Source organism: Alternaria rosae (genome assembly GCF_020736505.1).
Source record: "Alternaria rosae strain MPI-PUGE-AT-0040 chromosome Unknown BKA58scaffold_8, whole genome shotgun sequence".
Lineage (NCBI taxonomy): Eukaryota > Fungi > Ascomycota > Dothideomycetes > Pleosporales > Pleosporaceae > Alternaria > Alternaria rosae.
In genome coordinates, this window is record NW_025763577.1 from 566,906 (window position 1) to 586,008 (window position 19,103).

The following is a 19,103-nucleotide window of genomic DNA, read 5'->3' on the forward strand; positions in this document are numbered from 1 at the left end:
GAGCAGACGAACTCGAGGTATGACTGGTAGATCCGCTCCACAGCACCACAAATCCCTTCCACAAGCGAAATTACCTGTAGTTGTCTAGAACACATTCGCTTGTTGGTAGTCTTACACCTAGTGATGTCACACCAACCCGGCTCTGAGTAGGTATCGATAAGCAGGCAACACTTGCGAACGTCTTGCTTGAGTTTTTCGTCGTCGGCTCCGCAGGGCGTTGCGCTTTTCGTGTGATTGGTTTGACTGGAAAATCATGATGGTAGTGTTGTGATGTCCGCCAATGGGAAGTTTCGGGCGACAAATGCTGAGGTGTCGGTCCGGCAGATGATAGTGATAGTATGACTGGCTGAACTAGAGAGTATGTGTGTCGCCTAGAGAACGGCGGCAGGAACAGAAGATGTCCACATGCAGTAGTCTTTCTGTGTAGCTCTTGGTCTCGCAATGTCTCAGTTGACGCATAGAGGCCGTGTTGTTACTCTGTGCAAGGGCAGCGTGCTCGACCACATGTACAATGTCGAGGGCAATACGCAGCACAACCATGCAAGAACTAAAACAGACACTGAAAGCACAAGGATGTCCGCGTCACTATTCTTGCTGGGCATGAGAGAAGGTCCAGAGGCCGGTGAGCAGACTTTACACATGGTTCTCGCTTACCGGTCCGTTTCTGCTCGGAGGAGCGTCACAGGGAAGATCCAGCGAACAGCGACCCACCACGTCGTGTGAGGCTTTTCTGGTCATGGCTGGCGGTGTCGCTGTACACCGTACTAACAGTGGGTAGTTTTCCAGATTTTCACCATGCATATACCGGCTACCACGTTGCGATAAAGAGCCTTATCGTCCCGCTGACGGCACCGGGGCTCCACAAACGTTGCATCGGCACATCTTGCTGATCCGTGAATGGAGGGAATCCTGCCTAGGTGCAGGTGGGCTGCAGATGTGGAAATGGGCGAGGCAAAAAGTCGTAGTGTGGACGGTTGCGTCACGATTCTGCGGAAGGACTGCATGCCCTGACGGAGCGTGGGAGTTACGCATGTATAGCCGATGGTGAAGACTTGTCCGGCTCACAGACGGTCGCGGCTGAATGGAGTGTACATTGTGTCTGCACACGGCAGTGACAGTGATAGATGAAGGTTGTGGACTCGTCAGGGTGACGGAGACTAGACTCGTTGGGTGAAAACACGTGCCGGAGTGTGACAGGAACACGCAGGCAACGCGGCGCCGATGTGTGGAAAACGTTCTGGAATCTGGAGGGTCAGTATCCACGGGCGGCTGCCCCAATCACAGCTGTTCAGGTTCCACACTGTGTAGATCGCAATTGCGCGGCCTTCACGTCGTCGCCCGCGGGTGCTGAGTCGAGTGCCGCGCCTTGGGATTGCGCACTGTCGTTGTGAAAGTCGAGCGACAAGTCTTTGCTTCCTTGCCGCTTGCGAGTCTGGCCAAGGGGAACGCGGCTGCGACAGGCGATGAAGCGACGAAGAGAGATCAAAAGCGGCTGAAACCTCGGAGCGCCAACTGTGCCTGAGCCAGGCACACCAATGAGAAGCGCCAGCCGAGCCAGGATCGCGCGCTATTCAGGGGTGCAACATCCGGTGCAATTGGCCCTGACTAAATTAGTAACGGGGATAGTCCGCAGTGCGCTAGTCCATTTCGGTCTCCCAGGAGATGAGATGGGGGCAGCCCGGCTGAAGGTCCACTTACCTTTGTGCCTGGCCGCTTGTTTCCCTTTTCCTCCTTCACCCCAACATATAATCCACCGACTGTCCCTCTTTTTAAAAAGGCAAATTCGCGCGTTCACTCTTTCACGCCCGTCTTGCGTCTGCTAGCTAGCTCACCCAGTCACTCATTACTCATACCTCAACTACTCGTTGAACAACCACTACCAGCGCATCACGACACGCCGTTGAACGACGTTACGACCTGTCCGCAGTATAAATACTCAGCGCTTACCTTACTCAATCACCCTTACGCAACTTCAATATGCGTTACTCTTCCGCCGCGGTGCTGAGCACCATCGTTGTTGGCCAGGCCGCTGCCGCCAACCTGCACAACCGTCACGCCAGCTTCCACGCCCGCCGTCAAGCGTAAGTAATGCCTTCAAGTCGACAAGGAAACCATGATGCTAACTCTTTGCAGTGAGGTCAAGCGCAGTGCCGCCAACGAAGTTGACTGGAGCAAGGTCGCATACGATCTGAGCGATGTCGACTGGAGCTCCGTCTTCGCCACCCCTACTCCTACTCCTGCCCCTGCGGCTGCCCCCAAGGTTGCTGAGGTTGCCGACTACAAGACTCAGGCCGAGCCCACGCCTTCCTCCACCAAGCAGGAGCCCACTACCACCAGCGCCAAGCCTGCCGCTACCTCCGCAGAGTCTAACGACCCTCTTGGTGACCTCGGCGACGCTTTGGACAACGTTGGTGACGCTATCGGTGGACTCGTTAGCTCCATCTTCGACGATGTCCAGGACTGGGTCGAGGAGCTCGGTTGCAAGAAGGGAGTGAACAAGCAGTCGGAGTGGGACGGTATCTGGGTCGGCGGTGACAGCAAGTGGAAGGCCGAGTTCATCAACGACCGCTCCGATCAAGACATGCTCCTGTTCTGCTGGAGGGCACTCGGCTACTCTGGTATGTCTGTCAAGGCCAACACACCCGACATCTCTGTCAAGATCCCCGCCGGCAAGTCGCTCGAGCTCTCTTGGAAGGAGGGTGTACCTTCCGCTTGCGCCCCCGTATTCCCCGGCTACAAGGACGACGGTTTCCAAATCAACAACACTTGGTGGGAGGTCACCTTCGGTGCCCAGGGTGCCTTCGATGTCTCGCGTAACATCAACATGAACGGTGACAGCATCAGCTCCAAGGGCTCCAAGTGCGTCTCCGACATGGACACCTGTGTCTTCAAGTGCAAGAACGGCATGGATACCTGCGAGATGGGTTCCGACTACGACCTCTTCAACTGCAACGCCAGCGGTGGTGGCGGTGGCGGCTACGACGCTGTCATGGCTGGTACCGGTGGTGGTTGCTCCATGGGCCAGAACGGTGAGACCGTCAAGGTTGTCATCTCCTAAACGCTTCCGACATGAACATGCTTGGAGTTGGATTGTGCCTTGGGTCATTTTGTGTATTACTCTTCGCCATATTCCCCATTTGTACCTTGCCGACCTGAACGTCTCCTTGCCCAGGCAGTCGTCTTGACTTAGTTGCCTGGCAAGATGCCCATGTGCACTTTGGGTAGTGGTCGCAGGTCCATTCGCGTTATTCGTCACGGCTCTTAGCGGTCTATGTGTATTTTGTAAATGTTTATTGTTAGTACCTCGCAAATTCGAAAAGCCATAAAAAGTACATTACCTGCCTTGCATGCTTGAGATTCCGTGTGAAGCTCGTGATATTGCACGCGTCATCATGTCTAATTGCGTGTTGTGATCGGCGTGGTCCCCGTTCGGGACTATCCTGGTTCTCCAATATTGACGCTCAGACATAACGTTTGCTGCTATCTCCAAGGTTGTTGTGCTCCTAGGCCAGGGCAAGAAACCAGGACTTCGCAAGCATATGTCCGACCACGGAGCATATTGCCTGGAGTATGTATGTATAGCCGTTACTACTGCTGCACAAGTGGAGCGATTGTCCCTTCACGATCCAAATCTTGCGTGGTCCAGGATTTGGATGTGGCTGTGATTAGAGGCCGCGTAGTCTCCTCGTAGCTTCGATGCATCGTTGGGCTACTAGAATATAGCGCTGGCTTAACGAATTAATGAGTCGACCAGATGGTTTATCGATCGACTGCGACGATACTGCGCGCGTGTACCGATTCGGATCTCGAACGACCTGTTGGTATGTATCGCGCGTGCGTCTGGTTGGGTGTCGTGGATCTCCGGACCTTTGGTGATGGTGGCATGGTGGCTAGCCAGCCCTAGAGGTTTGCCCGCAGCGCGAATAATCACCCTCCCTAGGCGAGTTGTAGTATTGATCCAGCGACGGCGATCGAAAGTCGAAGAGCGATGGCCAGACAAATCCATCAAAGGTAGGAACGACCAGGCGACAGTTTTTCGAGCGCGGCAGCCATGGTGTCAAAACGAGGAAGTCGCGACACACGCGTAGAAAGAAAGCGCAAACACCCGACCAAAGAATCAAACCTCGCGGCACTGTCTTGGAATGAATCACTCACAGTGAGCCCGGCAAATGCACCAAAGACATGTCTGGCGCTCCACGTTCTGCTGGGAAAGATGTTGAATGTAAGAACGCTCGCAAGGGGAAAGCGCAACCACGGCACCAAACGAAAGAACCCCGCATGACAACGAAGGAGAACGGAAGAGCACTTGTCGAGTAAGTTGATGGGCGTGAACATCAGCAGAGCCCTAGAGCAGGTTCTTTCCATGCGCGATACCCAGAGTATTAGTAAGGAAGGAGCAACAAAGACACGATGCACGTTGGCGAAAAGAAAACATGGAAGGGAAGCCCCTCACTCAAGTACAAGGACAATACGAGAACATGGCATGACACTATTGAATGTTCAACATTCCTCTAGAACGTCGATTTCGTTGGTACACCAGCTTGCCGGACCTTTGTCCTGGCAGGCCAAGCTGGGTAAAGCGGCACATGCAATACGAGAGCCACGAGGAGGGAGCCTTCCAGAAGCGACCGTTAAACAGAAGACGAGGGCTAGATTTCGTGTCGCAGTTTGTAGTATACACAAGGTTAGACTTTAATAAGTAGAGATGTTCTAGGATGGCGTTTGATCCTACCCGATATATCATGATCTAGCCACCCCCAGGGATGAGGACGAGGCTACAAAAGGTTCCTTCTAAACGCGTCACGAACAACCGCATTCACAGCAATGCACGAGAACAAGAAGATAGACATCATCGTCACTGGTACATTAGAAACTCGCTTTCTGTGGCGCGCTTGACTGATGACGGTGAAGCACATTGCGGTTATTACCTCAATAATCAACCTAGGAGCCGACATTGTCTTAGGAAGTAGTCACGTATCAACATTCAGCACTCTGTATGCAGCAACACGCGACACGAATTCAAGCGACATCAGACATCATTGGAAGGGCAAATTGATCTCATAAGTCTTCCATTCCATGTGAATACGCCCATGACTGGTAAAGCAAACTGCGCATATATCTGAGTGCGTCTAAGCAAGCCATATCTCCAATGCGAAAAGTGCTTTTCTACTCATACACGTGGGTGCCAATGCAACCAAAATGTGACATGAAGGATGCAACATCTGGCGACTCTACAGTCAACCATCTACAACTCGTCGTGGTCATCGGGCATCTCATCGTCACCACCGGGGCCGCCAGAGCCGTAGAGCTTGGAGGTGATGGGGTAGGCGACGTCAGACAGCTTCTGGAACTGCTCGTCAAAGTCCTCAGCCGCGGCCTCGGCAGCGTTGCTCTCGAGCCAGTCCTGAGTCTCCTTGACGGCCTCGAGGAGAGACTCCTTGTCCTCCTCCTCGATCTTGCCACCAAGACCCTCGTCGTCGTTGACCTGGTTCTTGAGGCTGTAGGCGTAGTTCTCGAGCTTGTTGCGAGACTCAATGCGCTCGCGGTTGGCCTTGTCTTCCTCGGCGTACTTCTCCGCCTCCTCGACCATGCGGTCAATGTCATCCTTGCTGAGACGGCCCTTGTCGTTGGTGATGGTGATTGACTCACCCTTACCAGTGCCCTTGTCGATAGCGGAGACCTTGAGAATACCGTTGGCATCGAGCTCGAACGTAACCTCGATCTGAGGAACACCACGAGGCGCGGGACTACATGTTGTTAATTTTTGTTCATATGTATGCTTCAAGCATGGATGACTTACGGAATGTTGGTGAGCTCGAACTTTCCGAGCTGGTTGTTGTCCTTGGTCATGGATCGCTCTCCTTCGAAGACCTGGATGAGGACTACGGGCTGGTTGTCGGCGGCCGTGGAGAAGATCTGGCTCTTCTTGGTGGGGATGACGGTGTTACGCTTGATAAGATGGGTCATGACACCACCAGTGGTCTCAATACCAAGAGTAAGAGGGTTGACATCCATGAGAACGAGGTCGTCGGTAGCGGCGTCACCGGAGAGAACACCACCCTGAACAGCAGCGCCGTAAGCGACAGCCTCATCGGGGTTGACATCCTTGCGAGCCTTCTTTCCGAAGAACTCCTCAAGCATGGCCTGGACCTTGGGAATACGAGTGGAACCACCAACGAGAATAATGTCGTCAACGTCGCCCTTCTTCATCTTGGCGTCCTTGAGAACCTGTTCAACGGGCTTGAGGGTCTTCTTGAAGAGGTCGTTGTTGAGCTCCTCGAATTTGGCGCGGGTGAGGGTCTCGGAGAAGTCCTTGCCCTTGAAGAAAGACTCAATCTCGATCTTGGTGGTCTTCTGGGAAGAGAGAGTACGCTTGGCCTTCTCAACCTCGCGCTTCAACTTGGACATGGTCTTGGAATCCTTGGTGATGTCGACGTCGTTCTCCTTGTTGTATTTCTTAGTGAAGTAGTTGATGACACGGTTGTCAAAGTCTTCACCACCGAGATGAGTGTCACCAGCGGTAGACAGAACCTCGAAAACGCCGGATTCGATAGTGAGGATGGAAACATCGAAAGTACCACCACCGAGATCGTAGACGAGAACCTGACGTTCCTTCTGGTCGGTCTGTGGTGCGTTAGCCGAGTTGCTTCAACGGGAGATGTTGATGTCGTACCTTGTCGAGGCCATAAGCCAGAGCGGCAGCGGTGGGCTCGTTCACAACACGGAGAACATTGAGACCAGCGATAGTTCCGGCGTCCTTGGTGGCGGCACGCTGAGCGTCGTTGAAGTAGGCGGGAACGGTAACGACAGCGTTCTTGACAGACTCGCCAAGGTAGCTCTCAGCCACCTCCTTCATCTTGCCCAGAACCATGGCGGAAACCTCCTCGGGGGTGAAGGTCTTCTCCTCGCCGTGAACCGGAACGGAAACCTTGGGTTGACCGCCCTTGTTGACGACCTTGAAGGGGAAGTGCTTGATGTCATTCTGAACAGACTTCTCCTTGTACTTGAGACCGATGAGTCGTTTCTGCTCTACAGTCAGTATGACAGCTTTCCAACAACAGTATACGGGAGTGTACGTACGATATCGAAGATGGTGCGTTCGGGGTTGGAGGCGAACTGGTTCTTGGCGGCGTCTCCGACAAGACGCTCGTCATCGGTGAAGGCTACCCAAGAAGGTGTGATACGGTTACCTGGAGAGGACACATGTCAGTTTGGTTGTGGGAGATGGTCGAGCATGCAAACTTACCCTGGTCGTTGGTGATGATCTCGACCTTTCCGTTCTTCATGATACCGACGCAGGAATAGGTGGTTCCCAGATCGATACCGATGACGGGACCGGAGACAGCATTGCTGTCCTCCTTGATGGGTTCCTGGTCCTGGGCGTGTGCTGTCTTAGCCAGCATCAGACCGCCGACAAGGACGAGGAGGAGGTAGAAGGCAATGCTCCATGTTGAGCGCTGGTTGGCGCCCCGCGAGCTTCGTGCCATTGTGATGTGTGTGTAGTCCTCAAGACTGTGGGTATGGCCTGGATGCCAGGTGCAAGTGCGGGCGTAACTCTCTGGGAGCTCGCAATGTGTGGAGTAGACGAGGCTCTCCGGGTATCGCTAGGAAAGAAAACAAAAGGCGAGTTGCGGTGGTTGCAGTTGCAAGGTGAGTGGAGGAGGAAGGGCAAGTAGCGGTGGGAGGCTACTGTTATATGGACACGTCGTGGAAGTATTTCGAAAGAACACCTTGCGATCTCGAGGATCTTGCTCCGCAAACGGTCTAGCGCGCAGCTCGCCCATGGTCCGTTCACTTGCCCCAACCGCCCGCATCAGCCTCAATTTCACCTGCGTTTGACGCAGCTGGCTACAGGACACGTGTAATTCGCTAGCACTGGGCCTTCACGGCTCCTGTGTAGCATGTGTGATTCCGCGCTATGCATACCTATAGGCCACGGTAGCTTCTTGTGTAGACGGTGATGAGGAAGTCGCAGCTCCGTCGTTATCTGCTATCGTGCCTCTAGTCCAATTTACCCCTCCATCTAAGCGAACGCGAACATCTGGAAACCTCGGTGCTCTGCCATCTTGACGTCCAAGTCGCGGATGGGTACACTTCAATTGCAAAATCGCCATTTTCACCCTGCACGAAACCTCAGCCGGTCTGAGTCCTTGCGTCGGCAATCTCGGACACGGTCCTCGTTGTCTGTCCCAAGTTCCAGGTGTCCTTTCGGTAGTCTTCCAGTCGCTAGGCAGACAGATCTACACGAGACACTGGCTCCACCGCACCGCCAACACCATTCACCTCGATGACTCCTTTGTCTACAGGCAACGTTTCCTCAATCTTGCTGCCACCGGATGTGAACACACTGCGACAGGTATCCTCACAGCTGCCTAGTATGAGGAGGTGTCGGTGCACTCTGCTCGCCATTCACGACTAGTCGCCATATTTGCACATGTGAACAAATTCGCCGGTAAGGAGAACTGGCTTCTTTGACTGCGGGAGGAGCGATGAATAGTATATGCGCGTTGCTTGATGCTTCATTCCGGATTACTTAGGTCTGCCAAAGAGAATCTTCGCGATCGTTCCACTGTCCCACTCTGCCGATCAGCCGCATCGCCGCTACGACCAGCGAAACTCGTCACCAGGCCTCTGCCAACATCTTCTTGAGGGTGCTCAATATCTCAGCCCATCGCACACCAGATCTGCTCTTCCACACAACCAGGCCGAGGATGCCGACACTCAGGGCGGAGGGTATTGCTTTCTTGGCAAATCTTGCTGCAACGTGTTTGAAAAACATGTCTTGCTTTTGCTTTACCCGCTTCACATGCTCATCTCTCTTGTTCTTCACAGGAAATGGTGCGTCTGGTACCTCTTTCTCTAGAAACTCGCATAGCGGCTTCCAGCCATCCTCCAGGCGGAACTCGAGTAAGCGGTGGGCAGGCACCGCAGCCCGGACTTCCGCATAATGCAGCCTATACCGATCCTTGGCAACTCGCCGCATCTCTTGCACATTGCTCACACCATAGAAGCCCAACATGATTTTGCGAATCGTCTTGCCGCCGTTGAGCCCATATAGCGGACCTAGTATGTTGATTACGAGGTCAGCGCGAAGCCCCCATGTGGTGCTGAAGATGGCTGCTTCCATACTGTCGTACCACTCGTCGACATCACGCTCTACCAGGATGATCTTTGCCTCGGGATAGGCCTCGATGAGCTGCGTCGCGAAGAAGGAGCTCATGTCGGTAACGGCCTCATAAGGCCCAAAGATAACATCCCAGTCGGCGCGTGTGAATGGCGCGCCGGTGTAGGTCGGCAGTACGGGGTAGAAAGCATCGCATGCTTTGCTGAAGAAATCCCACTCGACCGGCGAACTGATGGCTTGAATGCCGTGATGCACGCCTTGATATCCGAGTACCTCGAGGGCTTGAGTGATGGAGGCCGACCCTACGTTCACTCTAGTCAGCTTCTCCTAGCGGCTATATATAACAGCACAAAGCCAAGGTTTAGAGAACTCACCAGTGCGTGTCATACCCAGTGAAAGCACTTTGAGCTCTCGCTTGGGGCGAGTGGCGATAGAGGCTGGTGTCGCCATGGCTCAGACCAAAGCTGGTAGCAGTCAGGCAGAACGGCGATTGAGTGAATGTGGTCAGGAATGAAACCGGACGGTAACGTCTCTCGACCATCTGCAAGTTCGTCAAAAGGCTAGCTGTTCTAACATTTAATCGCCACAGACCGTGGTAAACATTCATCTACAATGTCCGCCAGAGCGTCTACCACGTGGTGAAAGGAATGGCCGTTCACTTGCTATTTCGGCTCGAATTTAATCGCCGAGGAGCGTACACTGCTATCAGATTGATCTACCGTTAGACCCATCCCTAGTCTCAACACACTCGGGCCGAAGTGCAACGGACCGAGCAAAGCGGCCTTGCAAACGCATCGCGCATGATCGGCCAATACCCCAAACGTACGACAGAGCATACGCACCCACCACCTGGTTCGGTACATATGTGTCCGAAAAGAGGAGCTTTGTGCCGTCAAATTCACGTGACGCAAGACGACTATGCCAGTGTTTCATACGGACATCGTCTTTTCAAGGAGACAGGACAAGTAAACTTTACATAGATTTGTGTGCTGACATGACAGACGCTGAGACAAATCCTAACTACTGCCTTGGCTTTATGGTGACCATGAGCGGCTTCTTCTCCCATATCAAATACGACTTTTGAGAGATCCACCAATTCTCACTGTTCGGGCTAAGCGCGACGTCGAAGTTCCAGAAGAGCTTGGCCAAAGCCAGTCTCATCTCGTTCATTGCCATACTGGGAAATGATGAAGTCAGTGAGGTTTCTAGCAATAAAAGAGAGGGGAAGGAATCCTTACGTTTGTCCGATGCAATCATGTCTTCCGTAAGAGAAAGGACGGGATGCGCCTCGATCGTCGCTAGCAAACTCTCCTTCTTTCGTCTGCAACCACCTCTCGGGGAAGAAGTCAAGAGGTCGATGCCAGTTCCATGGAGCGTGACAGGCCGCCAGATTGTGCATGCCTACGGCCATCTGTGATTCGATTGGTCAATATAAGTTGCCACGGCCATGATGCAAAAGCAGACTTACTCCACCCGGTATCCATCTACCGTCTATCTCTTCTCCGCCCTCTGGAACCCAGCGTGGAAAAGCTGATGGCGTTGGTGGCGATATGCGCAACGACTCATCGATGCAAGCCTTCAAGTAAGGCAGCTCACCAGCAGCAACCATGGTGATGTCCTCTTCGTTCGCAAATCTGCCTCGAACCTCGGCAACGACCTTCGCATAAGCTTCCGGATGTCTGCAAACGAAGAAGACGAACACGCTCATCGCATACGCAGCCGTGTTACTGCCCGCCACAATCAACGCACTCGCCAGACCGTAAAGGTCCGTGTTACTCAGACTCGCACTCTCATTACCAAGAACGTAGCTCATAAAATCCCTTCTCTTCTCTTTCCGTACTCCACCATGCTCCTCATCAATCCGTCGCTGTACTTTTTCACGCGTCAAAGTCTGGTGCTGCTTCCGCGCCTCCATAGCCGCTTTGGGCGCTGTCCACCTGAGTATCCATTCGATGTGGTAATGAGCAGCGAGCTGATGCCAAGCAATACTCTTGATACGCGCCCCGATGACGGCAACCCAAGGCTCATCAGCACGGTCTAGGCAGCCTGCCGGCTGACTGAAGGCGAGGTCGCTCATAATATCGAAACTCAACAGACTGAACCAGCGGAGCATGTTCTGCTGCACAGCATTGTACTGTGGTTTACGCAACTGTCCGATGAGCTTATCAGTGTGCTCTCGGAAGAAGTGTTCTTGGTCGCGCAACGCTCGCTCGCTGAACGCAGGCTGAATCGCACGGCGGAGGACAGTGTGGCGCTCGGGCGTCTCGGTAACGATGCTCCGTCGGCCATTTACTACCGCGGGAGCGACACCGCGTCCATCGAGGCATTTGAGAAACTCGCGTGGCGGGTTTGAGCCGTATATCTTCTTCGAGGCCGTGCTGCTGGTGTACGATAACTCGTCTGGTGCGATGCGTATCACGGGGCTGTTGTAGTAGATGTGCATGTCTCGAATGCACCATGCGAGGTCGCCTTGGAGGTTGACATAGTGCCAAGGGATGCGGGAGATGGCCCAGAGTTTAGGGCCTGGGAAGGTAGAGAGTGGGTGGAAAAAGAGGTAGTAGATTGAGCGGATGAGGAAATAGGCGATGGGCTGTACTGGGTCAGACCTTGGAGCTTGCTAACATGACTAGCAGTGGATACATACACTGATGAAGACAAAGAGAGCTATAATAGACAACATCTTGGCATAAAGCTTGGTGTTGGCTCGCCTTGGCTCTTCATCCAAATGTTCAAAATACGAGCTTCAAGATAGCATTCTGAGGTGGTTCCTTCACAAGATATGTCCTTTCCCGCAAGTATAGCGAACCAATTAACTTCACAACAGTTTCCCTCTTTCGCTCTTTCGTACGAGATTCTGGCATCATCGTCCTCGCTGGTGACGCGGCCGTCGGCGAGCCAATAGACGCAGACAGAGATGAACGTGGCTCATCGGTCTACTCTAAGCTTCTGATCTCGACTATAACTCCACTCGTAGATCCCAAGCCTCCTAACCCCAGCTCAAGACTCTCGGCGATACTAGTGCCTTCATACCGGATTCGGCCCGGTCTCGTTAGTCGGACCTAGAGACCGTTGGTCATTGTATGACTCGGCATACAGATGGCATCGATACGAGGACGGTGTCGATGAACATGGAAAGAGCGAGAGTCGTGCGTACATTCTATCATGGGCTATCGGCTGGGAAGGGAACAACACGTGACTAAACTCATGCCGCCAACACCAAAGAGCACATCCATAATCGGAACGACTAACTGGAACAACGCACTAGTAACTGCATTACCAACACAACAACACCTACTCAACAGCAACCTTCATCCTACACAGCACCGCCTCCTCCCTCTTCACCGGACTCCCCGGGCTACACACAACCGTAAAATTATGCCAATCCCTCTCAAAATCCACATCCAGTCCCTCAATAACATCAAACCTCTGCACCAACCTCACAATCACATACCCTGCCTCCGTAAGCGCAAACTGCTGCCCAATACAGATACGCGGCCCCCCATTAAACGGCACGTACTGCCAAGTTGACCCCGGCCGCCTTTTCTCCCACCGCTCAGGAATGAACTCATCGGCGTCTTCGCCCCAGAGATCCTTCCTGCGGTGGAGAACGTGCGTGCTGAAGTTTACTTCTGTGCCGGCGGGGACGAAGATGGGGAGGGAGCCGTTGGGGCCGCCGCCAGTGGGGAGGGTTGTGTCGCGGATGGCGCAGCGGGAGTTGAAGGGGACGACGGAGTGGAGTCGCAATGTTTCGTTCAGAACATGTTGTAGATACGTGCAGCTTTTAAGCTTTTCGAATGTTATACTCTGGCCAACGATGGTACTTGAGTAAGATCCGAACTCTGCGAAAACGGTTTCACGTAGCTTTCTATATACGCGTGGGTTCCGCACTAAGCAGTAAAACACCCAGGCTGTGAGTGACGCCGTGGTATCTCTACCCGCAGCTAGCAGACCGAGAACTTGCTCGCGGACTTCAGCGCGGTCGGCACAGCGCGATCGCAGTGTTTCGAGGAAGTCGTAGCGGAGCGACGAAGAACCCTGTTTTCTGGCTTGGTCTGCGGCGTCGATGGCGCGGTCGACGAAGGCGTGGAGCGTTTTTATGCACTTTTTTAGTTCGGTGTTGCCGTAGAGCCAGTAGAAGCTTCGGAGACGCATTCTGATTCCGAGGATAGTCAACATACGCTCGAATGCGTGGTCGAAACTATCTTCATCGTGCTGCTCGATAGCACTACCCTGCTCTTTCTTTTCTTCCGCGAGCAACATATCAAGCGACCCCGTACTCATCCCCAAAAAGAACTCCGTCGCCGAATCCATCGTCAACTTCGGCAGCAGCGCCGCTAAACTGACTGGCGCTGACCACGCCCTCCCCTCCTCATCAACCTTCAATCCCCCATCTTTCTCCTCGATAACCCGTAGCAAACTCCTTACATGCCCCTCCAACACCTCCAGCCGACTCACATTCTCTCTACTAAAAAGCGGCCGCATAGTCTCCCTCGCCCGATGCCAAGCCACCCCATCAACAGCAAAGATACTGCGCCCCAGTGCTCGTTTCAAATTCGTACGCCGCGCTGTACCCATGATGAAGTCGTCAAATTGAGTGGCGAGCAGGGCTTGGATATTGCGTGGCTCGGCCGTTATCAGATTGGTTGTGCCGAGTAGGGATATGGCCCATGTGTAGCGGTCCATGGCGAGGAAGCGCGAAGAGACGAAGTCGGGGGTTCTTTGCTCGCGGTCGGCGAGGAGACTGCGGCGGATGGTGTCGATGCCTAGGGGCAAGTGGTAAGGCTCTGTGGGGACGGGTCCGCATCCTAGATTGCGGCTCTTGAGGTAGTTGCGGAGGGGCTTGAGGAGGAACAGATTGGCTATGTGGATGAGGATGAGGAAGCCAGCTCCTAGGATGAGGAGGTGAGTTTGCATGTTTTGTGTGGGTGCTTCTGTAATCGAAGTTGCGTTGATCTGGCAGTGCGCCACTCTCAGCTTAAGTATGCTACCGAGCTATTCGTTCTGGCGCACCATCTTTGACCCACGTGCATAGCACTAAGCAGGGGGGCGAGTACCCAGTCACTTCTCTGAATCTTGAGCTGAAAATCGCCCACTTGGCGTTGCTTCCATGAATGGCTGGAAGCGAGTCACCCCGTTCACAATACAAGTCCGATTTGGATCATATCGTGGCTATATCTACGATAATTCGCTATCTATATTACTACATGCAATATATCGTTATCAGAAGCACATCCAAGGCTGCATTGCCAGCGATCACTATCCATCCAGATCAGACACAGGCGTCAATTTGACCAACAGAGGCAGCTTCTCCCACACCAAGTAGGTACCCTGCTTGTTCCACCAGTCATTACCAGGATCATAAAGTTCCCAGTCAAAGAACCGTACCAGTTTCGCCATCGTAAGCGACATCTCGGCATAAGCCATAGAACGTCCGATACAAGCCCTCTGACCGTACGAAAACGGCTGAACAGCGGAACGGTCATCGTCCTTGAATTCTTCGGGTGCGTCATCTAGCCAGCGTTCCGGATGGAACTCACGAGCCTTCTTGAAGTTACGCTCAGAGTGTCCAGCTGCCAGCTGATTGACAGCAACAGCATAACCACCAGGAACCCATTTGCCCTCAATCATCTCGCCCTTGCCAGGGACAAAGCGTGGCAGTGAGCCTGGTGTTGGTGGGTAGAGACGCATGCCTTCGTTGAGGCAGGCGCGCAGATACTTGCAGCTTGTCACTGCCTGGAGAGTCATGTCTGCGCGGCTTTTGAACAGGCCGCGTATCTCTTGCTTCAGCTTGTCAAGTTTGTCTGGATTTCGAAGTAGAAGATATGTCAGACCAGACATGCCGCCTGCTGATGTGCCACTGCCGGCTACGATGAAGTTGGAGGAGAGCATCACTAGTTCGAGATGGTTGAGCTTCTCGTCGTTCTCGAGGATGTATGACCTGTTCAATCACTGAGTTAGTAGTGTATAGATAGCATGCATGACATGTGTAGCAATCCGGTTCAACTTACATGAAATCTTTGCCAGGGTTCTTGGCATCAACGCGCGCCTTCAACTTCGCTTCCGTCATAGCAATATGCTTCTTCCTTGATTCAGTGACGTATCTAGGGGTCATCCAGATGAGTAGACTCATGAAACCGTACTGGACGGCAAGCTGGAACCAGACGATGGCTTTCGCGCGAGCGAGAATGGCTTGGATCCAGGGTTGCTCGGGATTGTTGACGCAGCCTGATGGCTCGCCGAAAGCCAGATCGGATACGATATCGAATGCGACAAGATTGTACCATGTAGTCATGTCGACGGGTCCATCTTTGCTTCGTTCCTTGAGCTTCTGGACGAGGTTATCCGAATGGTCTTGGAAGTAGCTCTCTTGTTCGCGTCTAGGATGAGATCAGTATTGTCATACCATGCCTGCATTTCGATGAATAGACTCACAGTGCTCTCTGACTAAAAGCCGGATCGATAGCCCTTCTCAACCTCAAGTGTCGATCTTGATGCTCAGTCATCAAGCTACGTTGGCCACCTATACTCGCAGGCGCGATACCTCTACCGTCAAGAGCCTTCACGAACTCAGGGTTTCGCTGTCCGTATATCTTCTTCCACGCTCCCGAAGTCGTGTAAGAGAGCTCGTCAGGCGCGATGCGCACAACCGGGCCGTATTTGTCGTGAAGCTCCCGGATCTTCCAGCTGATCCGACCCTTCATGTTTGCGCGATTCCATGGTAGACGAGAGATGGCCCAGAGCTTTGGACCCGGATAACCAGCTAAGGGGTTCAGGTAGAGGTTGTACACGACCTTGAAGAAGATGTGAAGCAGGATCTGGTAATCTTTGTGAGCTGAATCAGAAGCCAGTCTAGAGACCGCGTAAACTTACGAGCACGAGAATCCCGGCGGTGATGTTTCGAAATGTCAGCGGTGGTACTTGACCGAGCTGATGCCATAGACTATCTGGTGTGAAAGCGGTAGCCATGATTCTGTGAAGTTGCCAGAATGCGACGAAGTCAAGATCCAGCCGTTCGAAAGCCAGGAAACAGCGCAGTCTTCTCCAGCTCAGAATTCCTTGGAAAGTCCAGATAGACGGAGTAAGCTACCCCGACACGTTCGATCCATGCGGCATCTGGCTAGAAACTCCATCCTTCTTCTCATCGCCAGACTTCGCACTCACCGATGGATGGTGTGAACCAGAAAGAACCAATAGCACATCTCCGACGACGCACGCTCTACCACAGTTGGTGTATACAGAGATTGAAGTCCTCCGTGGCGAAAATACAAAGGTAGGCTCAGGTGACCCGGACCTTCATTCGGCCCTTGATGATCGGGCCGAAGCTTTCTCCGAAATGGCTTGCATTCGGCTGTGCGTATGCGACAGTGGGTACCAACGGGATGCATGGGTTTACCAACAGTGCGCAAAAGATTGCGTGCAGCTGGGCCACGTGCTTGGAGTGGATGGTGAAAGCTTGACCACGGGTACGGAGGGTAATGACTCGTGATTACTACACAGCAGTCCTGGGTGGTGTGGACCCTTTCTACACCTGCAGAGCTTGGATGTGTGTCGGGCTTCCTTGCATAGCCCTCAGCACGCGGTATCGCTAGGTTATTGGATTATCGCTATGTCTGGAGGCGTGGACTATGGTGACGGACTGGGTGGCCTGCGGGTCGCTGAACACCTTGTCGTGCAAAAATCCGTCTCTTTTCGGTCTGAAATCACCGTGTCATATCACCAGTCGATGTGGTGTACATTCGAGGCCTCATCTGTATTGCCCTTCAATCATGGTCAACCAACATGGCGCCGACGCGCTTGCCTCATTGGCGAAGACAATCCGTGCCGAGCTTCAGCAAAAGCTTTCCAGCGATGCGTGGATTCACCTGCCTTTCGATGAAAACAAGACAGACTTCGACAAAGCCAATCTCCGTTTCACTCAGTACGAGCGCCCAACGTATCTCGCAGTTGTCGATCCAGGTTGCGAGAACGATGTGGTCGAGGTGGTGAAGTATGCGCGGGAAAAGGGTATTCCATTCACACCGCGCGGCGGCCATCATGCGGTCACTACCACGATGAGGCATTTCCAAAACGGCATATGCATCAACATGCGCCCGCTCAACCAGATGGGGTGGGACGCTGAGAAGCGGCATGTTACGATTGGCGGTGGAGCAATCACCGATGAGTTCGTGCGATTCATGCATGATTTGGGTATGGAAGTTAGTAAGTGTAACAACATCTTCGCTGAAAGTGGAAGTACTTACATAGCTGGTAGATGTAGGGTCATGTCCTACGACTGGTGTCATTGGCGTGGCCTTTGGTGCAGGCCTTGGGCGTTTGCAAGGCAAGTATGGCTTTCTAAACGACAACATGGTTTCTTGCAAGCTCGTACTCGCCGACGGAAGTGTGATAGTTGCATCCAAGAACTCACATCCGGATCTATTTTGGGCCATCCGTGGTGCTGGCCATAATTTTGGTATTGCAGTCGAGGTTACATTCCAGGTCTATCCGCAGCCGCACGGAGGTATACACCATACTTGGGATCTGGAGTATACACTGGATCAGTGCGATGCGGTATTCGAGACGCTAAATAGCGTCTATGAGACTATGCCCGCTGATTTGGCAATTTTTGTCCTATGGTTGCGCCAGAGCAGTGGTCGCAAGGTAGGTCGCTTAACGAGTAAGGCATCCACGCTGCTAACAAGGCCCAGCACATCATTCTCGTCAACCTAGTCTGGTCGGGTCCAGCTGCGGGTGCAGACCCCTATGTGCAGCGCTTCGAGTCCCTGGGCCCAGTCTTGATCACAGGGCGGAAGTCCGTGCCATGGCCAGAGCTACCTTTCACCACCTACAAAGAGATAAATAAGCTCTTTTGCAATCCCGAAGTCTGGCTCCGAGGCCCCTATAAGATGATGGGGGCCGCCTGCGTCGATAAGTTTGATCTCAAGACAACACGCGAGTTCTTTGAGAGTGTCAAAGCTATGAGTGAGGAGTGGGAGGACCGCGGCTGGTTCAGTGCCATGTTCGAATGCCTACCTGATCAGCGTGTTCGCGAGATCCCCGACGATGCGACAGCCTTTCCGTGGCGTGGAGGTTCGAATCATTTCCTGTGAGTGTACCGCATTAGTTCATCTACGAAAAGAGTTCTAACGTGTGAGATGTAGCATGCTGAATGCGACACCAAAGCGAATGGAAGACCGCAAGGTCTTCGAGAACCATCTCGACTATTGGAAGCAACGCTTCGTCGAGACGTCTGGGTACGGCCGTTTGCAGCAGTATGTGAGCTATGGTAATGGCACGGCGTCCTTGAAGGACCCGCCAGAAGCACTGTACGGCTATGAGCCCTGGAGATTGGACAAGCTACGGCTTCTCAAGCAGAGGTATGACCCTGACAATGTGTTTCGATGGTACCAACCGTTCGTCGAGTCATGAGGAATTCTGAGTAGATCTTTGGAGTAGTCTCCAACACAAACCTAGCTTACTGATAATGCCGTTTGATGAGATACCCTGTGAAGCAAAATGATCCTGTCTACGTCTACGCGTAGGCGTTTCGACTCGGCGGCGGCACCATTAGTGTACATCTGAGCGTTTTGAGACATCCGATAGCTTAGCGGATACGACATCAACTCCTTGCCGAATGGTAAAAGGCCGCGCGCGTACACGTGGGCATGAAGGATGGCCTGTAGATGTTGCTAGAGCTTCGAAATCTGGCCAAATCGTGAGCGCAGTAGCGAGTGGGTACTCTCATGCGACGTGGCCCACGCTGGACTTCGAAGCGAGGACCACAGCAGTACGATCTGGGGAAATGTCTGAGGCCGACGCTGATAATTCTCCGATTATAAGGGCCTTCGGTGGGCCCAAAAAGTCTTGGAGAGTCTTGTTTAGAGTGGTGGAGACACACCTGAGTCGTACCTTCGTCTACCCCGGTCGTTTTCAGAGATTGGGAAGATAGTCGAGTATGTCCACCTGTATCGGGAGAACAACATGCTGCGTGCTCGAAAAA

At 53.2% G+C, this 19,103-nt stretch overlaps 7 protein-coding genes across 7 annotated transcripts; 2 read left to right on the top strand and 5 right to left on the bottom strand.

Moving 5' to 3' along the window:
• Positions 1 to 1,977: 1,977 nt before the first annotated feature.
• Positions 1,978 to 3,058, top strand: BKA58DRAFT_404134 (uncharacterized protein; the record flags this gene model as incomplete). The annotated part of the gene is made up of 2 exons (XM_046171830.1): positions 1,978 to 2,081; positions 2,134 to 3,058. 2 exons carry the CDS (start codon positions 1,978 to 1,980, stop codon positions 3,056 to 3,058), a joined length of 1,029 nt encoding a protein of 342 aa, XP_046022494.1.
• Positions 3,059 to 4,970: 1,912 nt separating this feature from the next.
• Positions 4,971 to 7,742, bottom strand: BKA58DRAFT_223770 (heat shock protein 70 family). Its single transcript, XM_046166300.1, has 5 exons — positions 7,247 to 7,742; positions 7,081 to 7,190; positions 6,674 to 7,024; positions 5,801 to 6,624; positions 4,971 to 5,747 (listed from the first exon to the last, which is right to left on the bottom strand). The coding sequence occupies exons 1-5, from the start codon at positions 7,485 to 7,487 to the stop codon at positions 5,246 to 5,248; spliced, it is 2,028 nt and encodes a 675-aa protein (XP_046022495.1). The 5' UTR covers positions 7,488 to 7,742; the 3' UTR covers positions 4,971 to 5,245.
• Positions 7,743 to 8,455: 713 nt separating this feature from the next.
• BKA58DRAFT_223803 (P-loop containing nucleoside triphosphate hydrolase protein) lies at positions 8,456 to 9,749 on the bottom strand. Its single transcript, XM_046166301.1, has 2 exons — positions 9,499 to 9,749; positions 8,456 to 9,426 (listed from the first exon to the last, which is right to left on the bottom strand). The coding sequence occupies exons 1-2, from the start codon at positions 9,572 to 9,574 to the stop codon at positions 8,621 to 8,623; spliced, it is 882 nt and encodes a 293-aa protein (XP_046022496.1). The 5' UTR covers positions 9,575 to 9,749; the 3' UTR covers positions 8,456 to 8,620.
• Positions 9,702 to 11,804, bottom strand: BKA58DRAFT_461426 (cytochrome P-450; the record flags this gene model as incomplete). The annotated part of the gene is made up of 4 exons (XM_046174800.1): positions 9,702 to 10,301; positions 10,363 to 10,535; positions 10,593 to 11,714; positions 11,769 to 11,804. 4 exons carry the CDS (start codon positions 11,802 to 11,804, stop codon positions 10,145 to 10,147), a joined length of 1,488 nt encoding a protein of 495 aa, XP_046022497.1. The 3' UTR covers positions 9,702 to 10,144.
• A 314-nt stretch (positions 11,805 to 12,118) lies between these two features.
• BKA58DRAFT_461433 (cytochrome P-450) lies at positions 12,119 to 14,155 on the bottom strand. The gene has a single exon (XM_046174801.1). The coding sequence runs from the start codon at positions 14,036 to 14,038 to the stop codon at positions 12,416 to 12,418; it is 1,623 nt and encodes a 540-aa protein (XP_046022498.1). The 5' UTR covers positions 14,039 to 14,155; the 3' UTR covers positions 12,119 to 12,415.
• Positions 14,156 to 14,254: 99 nt separating this feature from the next.
• BKA58DRAFT_223829 (cytochrome P450) lies at positions 14,255 to 16,419 on the bottom strand. The gene is made up of 4 exons (XM_046166302.1): positions 15,995 to 16,419; positions 15,557 to 15,939; positions 15,133 to 15,501; positions 14,255 to 15,062 (listed from the first exon to the last, which is right to left on the bottom strand). The coding sequence occupies exons 1-4, from the start codon at positions 16,088 to 16,090 to the stop codon at positions 14,381 to 14,383; spliced, it is 1,530 nt and encodes a 509-aa protein (XP_046022499.1). The 5' UTR covers positions 16,091 to 16,419; the 3' UTR covers positions 14,255 to 14,380.
• Positions 16,420 to 16,890: 471 nt separating this feature from the next.
• Positions 16,891 to 18,532, top strand: BKA58DRAFT_413276 (uncharacterized protein; the record flags this gene model as incomplete). Its single annotated transcript, XM_046172412.1, has 4 exons — positions 16,891 to 17,323; positions 17,376 to 17,764; positions 17,812 to 18,209; positions 18,265 to 18,532. The coding sequence occupies 4 exons, from the start codon at positions 16,891 to 16,893 to the stop codon at positions 18,530 to 18,532; spliced, it is 1,488 nt and encodes a 495-aa protein (XP_046022500.1).
• Between the last annotated feature and the right edge of the window lie 571 nt (positions 18,533 to 19,103).

What these genes read in the sequence shown, in the direction of transcription:
- BKA58DRAFT_223770 (XM_046166300.1), bottom strand. Translation starts at nt 7,487, where the DNA reads ATGGCACGAAGCTCGCGGGGCGCCAACCAGCGCTCAACATGGAGCATT. An exon ending in AACGCACCATCTTCGATATC is followed by an intron (nt 7,025 to 7,080) that starts GTACGTACACTC and finishes ACTGTAGAGCAG; the next exon opens with AAACGACTCATCGGTCTCAA. An exon ending in TGGCTTATGGCCTCGACAAG is followed by an intron (nt 6,625 to 6,673) that starts GTACGACATCAA and finishes AACGCACCACAG; the next exon opens with ACCGACCAGAAGGAACGTCA.
- BKA58DRAFT_223803 (XM_046166301.1), bottom strand. Translation starts at nt 9,574, where the DNA reads ATGGCGACACCAGCCTCTATCGCCACTCGCCCCAAGCGAGAGCTCAAA. An exon ending in ACTGGGTATGACACGCACTG is followed by an intron (nt 9,427 to 9,498) that starts GTGAGTTCTCTA and finishes GAGTGAACGTAG; the next exon opens with GGTCGGCCTCCATCACTCAA.
- BKA58DRAFT_461433 (XM_046174801.1), bottom strand. Translation starts at nt 14,038, where the DNA reads ATGCAAACTCACCTCCTCATCCTAGGAGCTGGCTTCCTCATCCTCATC.
- BKA58DRAFT_223829 (XM_046166302.1), bottom strand. Translation starts at nt 16,090, where the DNA reads ATGGCTACCGCTTTCACACCAGATAGTCTATGGCATCAGCTCGGTCAA. An exon ending in CCGCCGGGATTCTCGTGCTC is followed by an intron (nt 15,940 to 15,994) that starts GTAAGTTTACGC and finishes AAAGATTACCAG; the next exon opens with ATCCTGCTTCACATCTTCTT. An exon ending in GCTTTTAGTCAGAGAGCACT is followed by an intron (nt 15,502 to 15,556) that starts GTGAGTCTATTC and finishes ATCTCATCCTAG; the next exon opens with ACGCGAACAAGAGAGCTACT.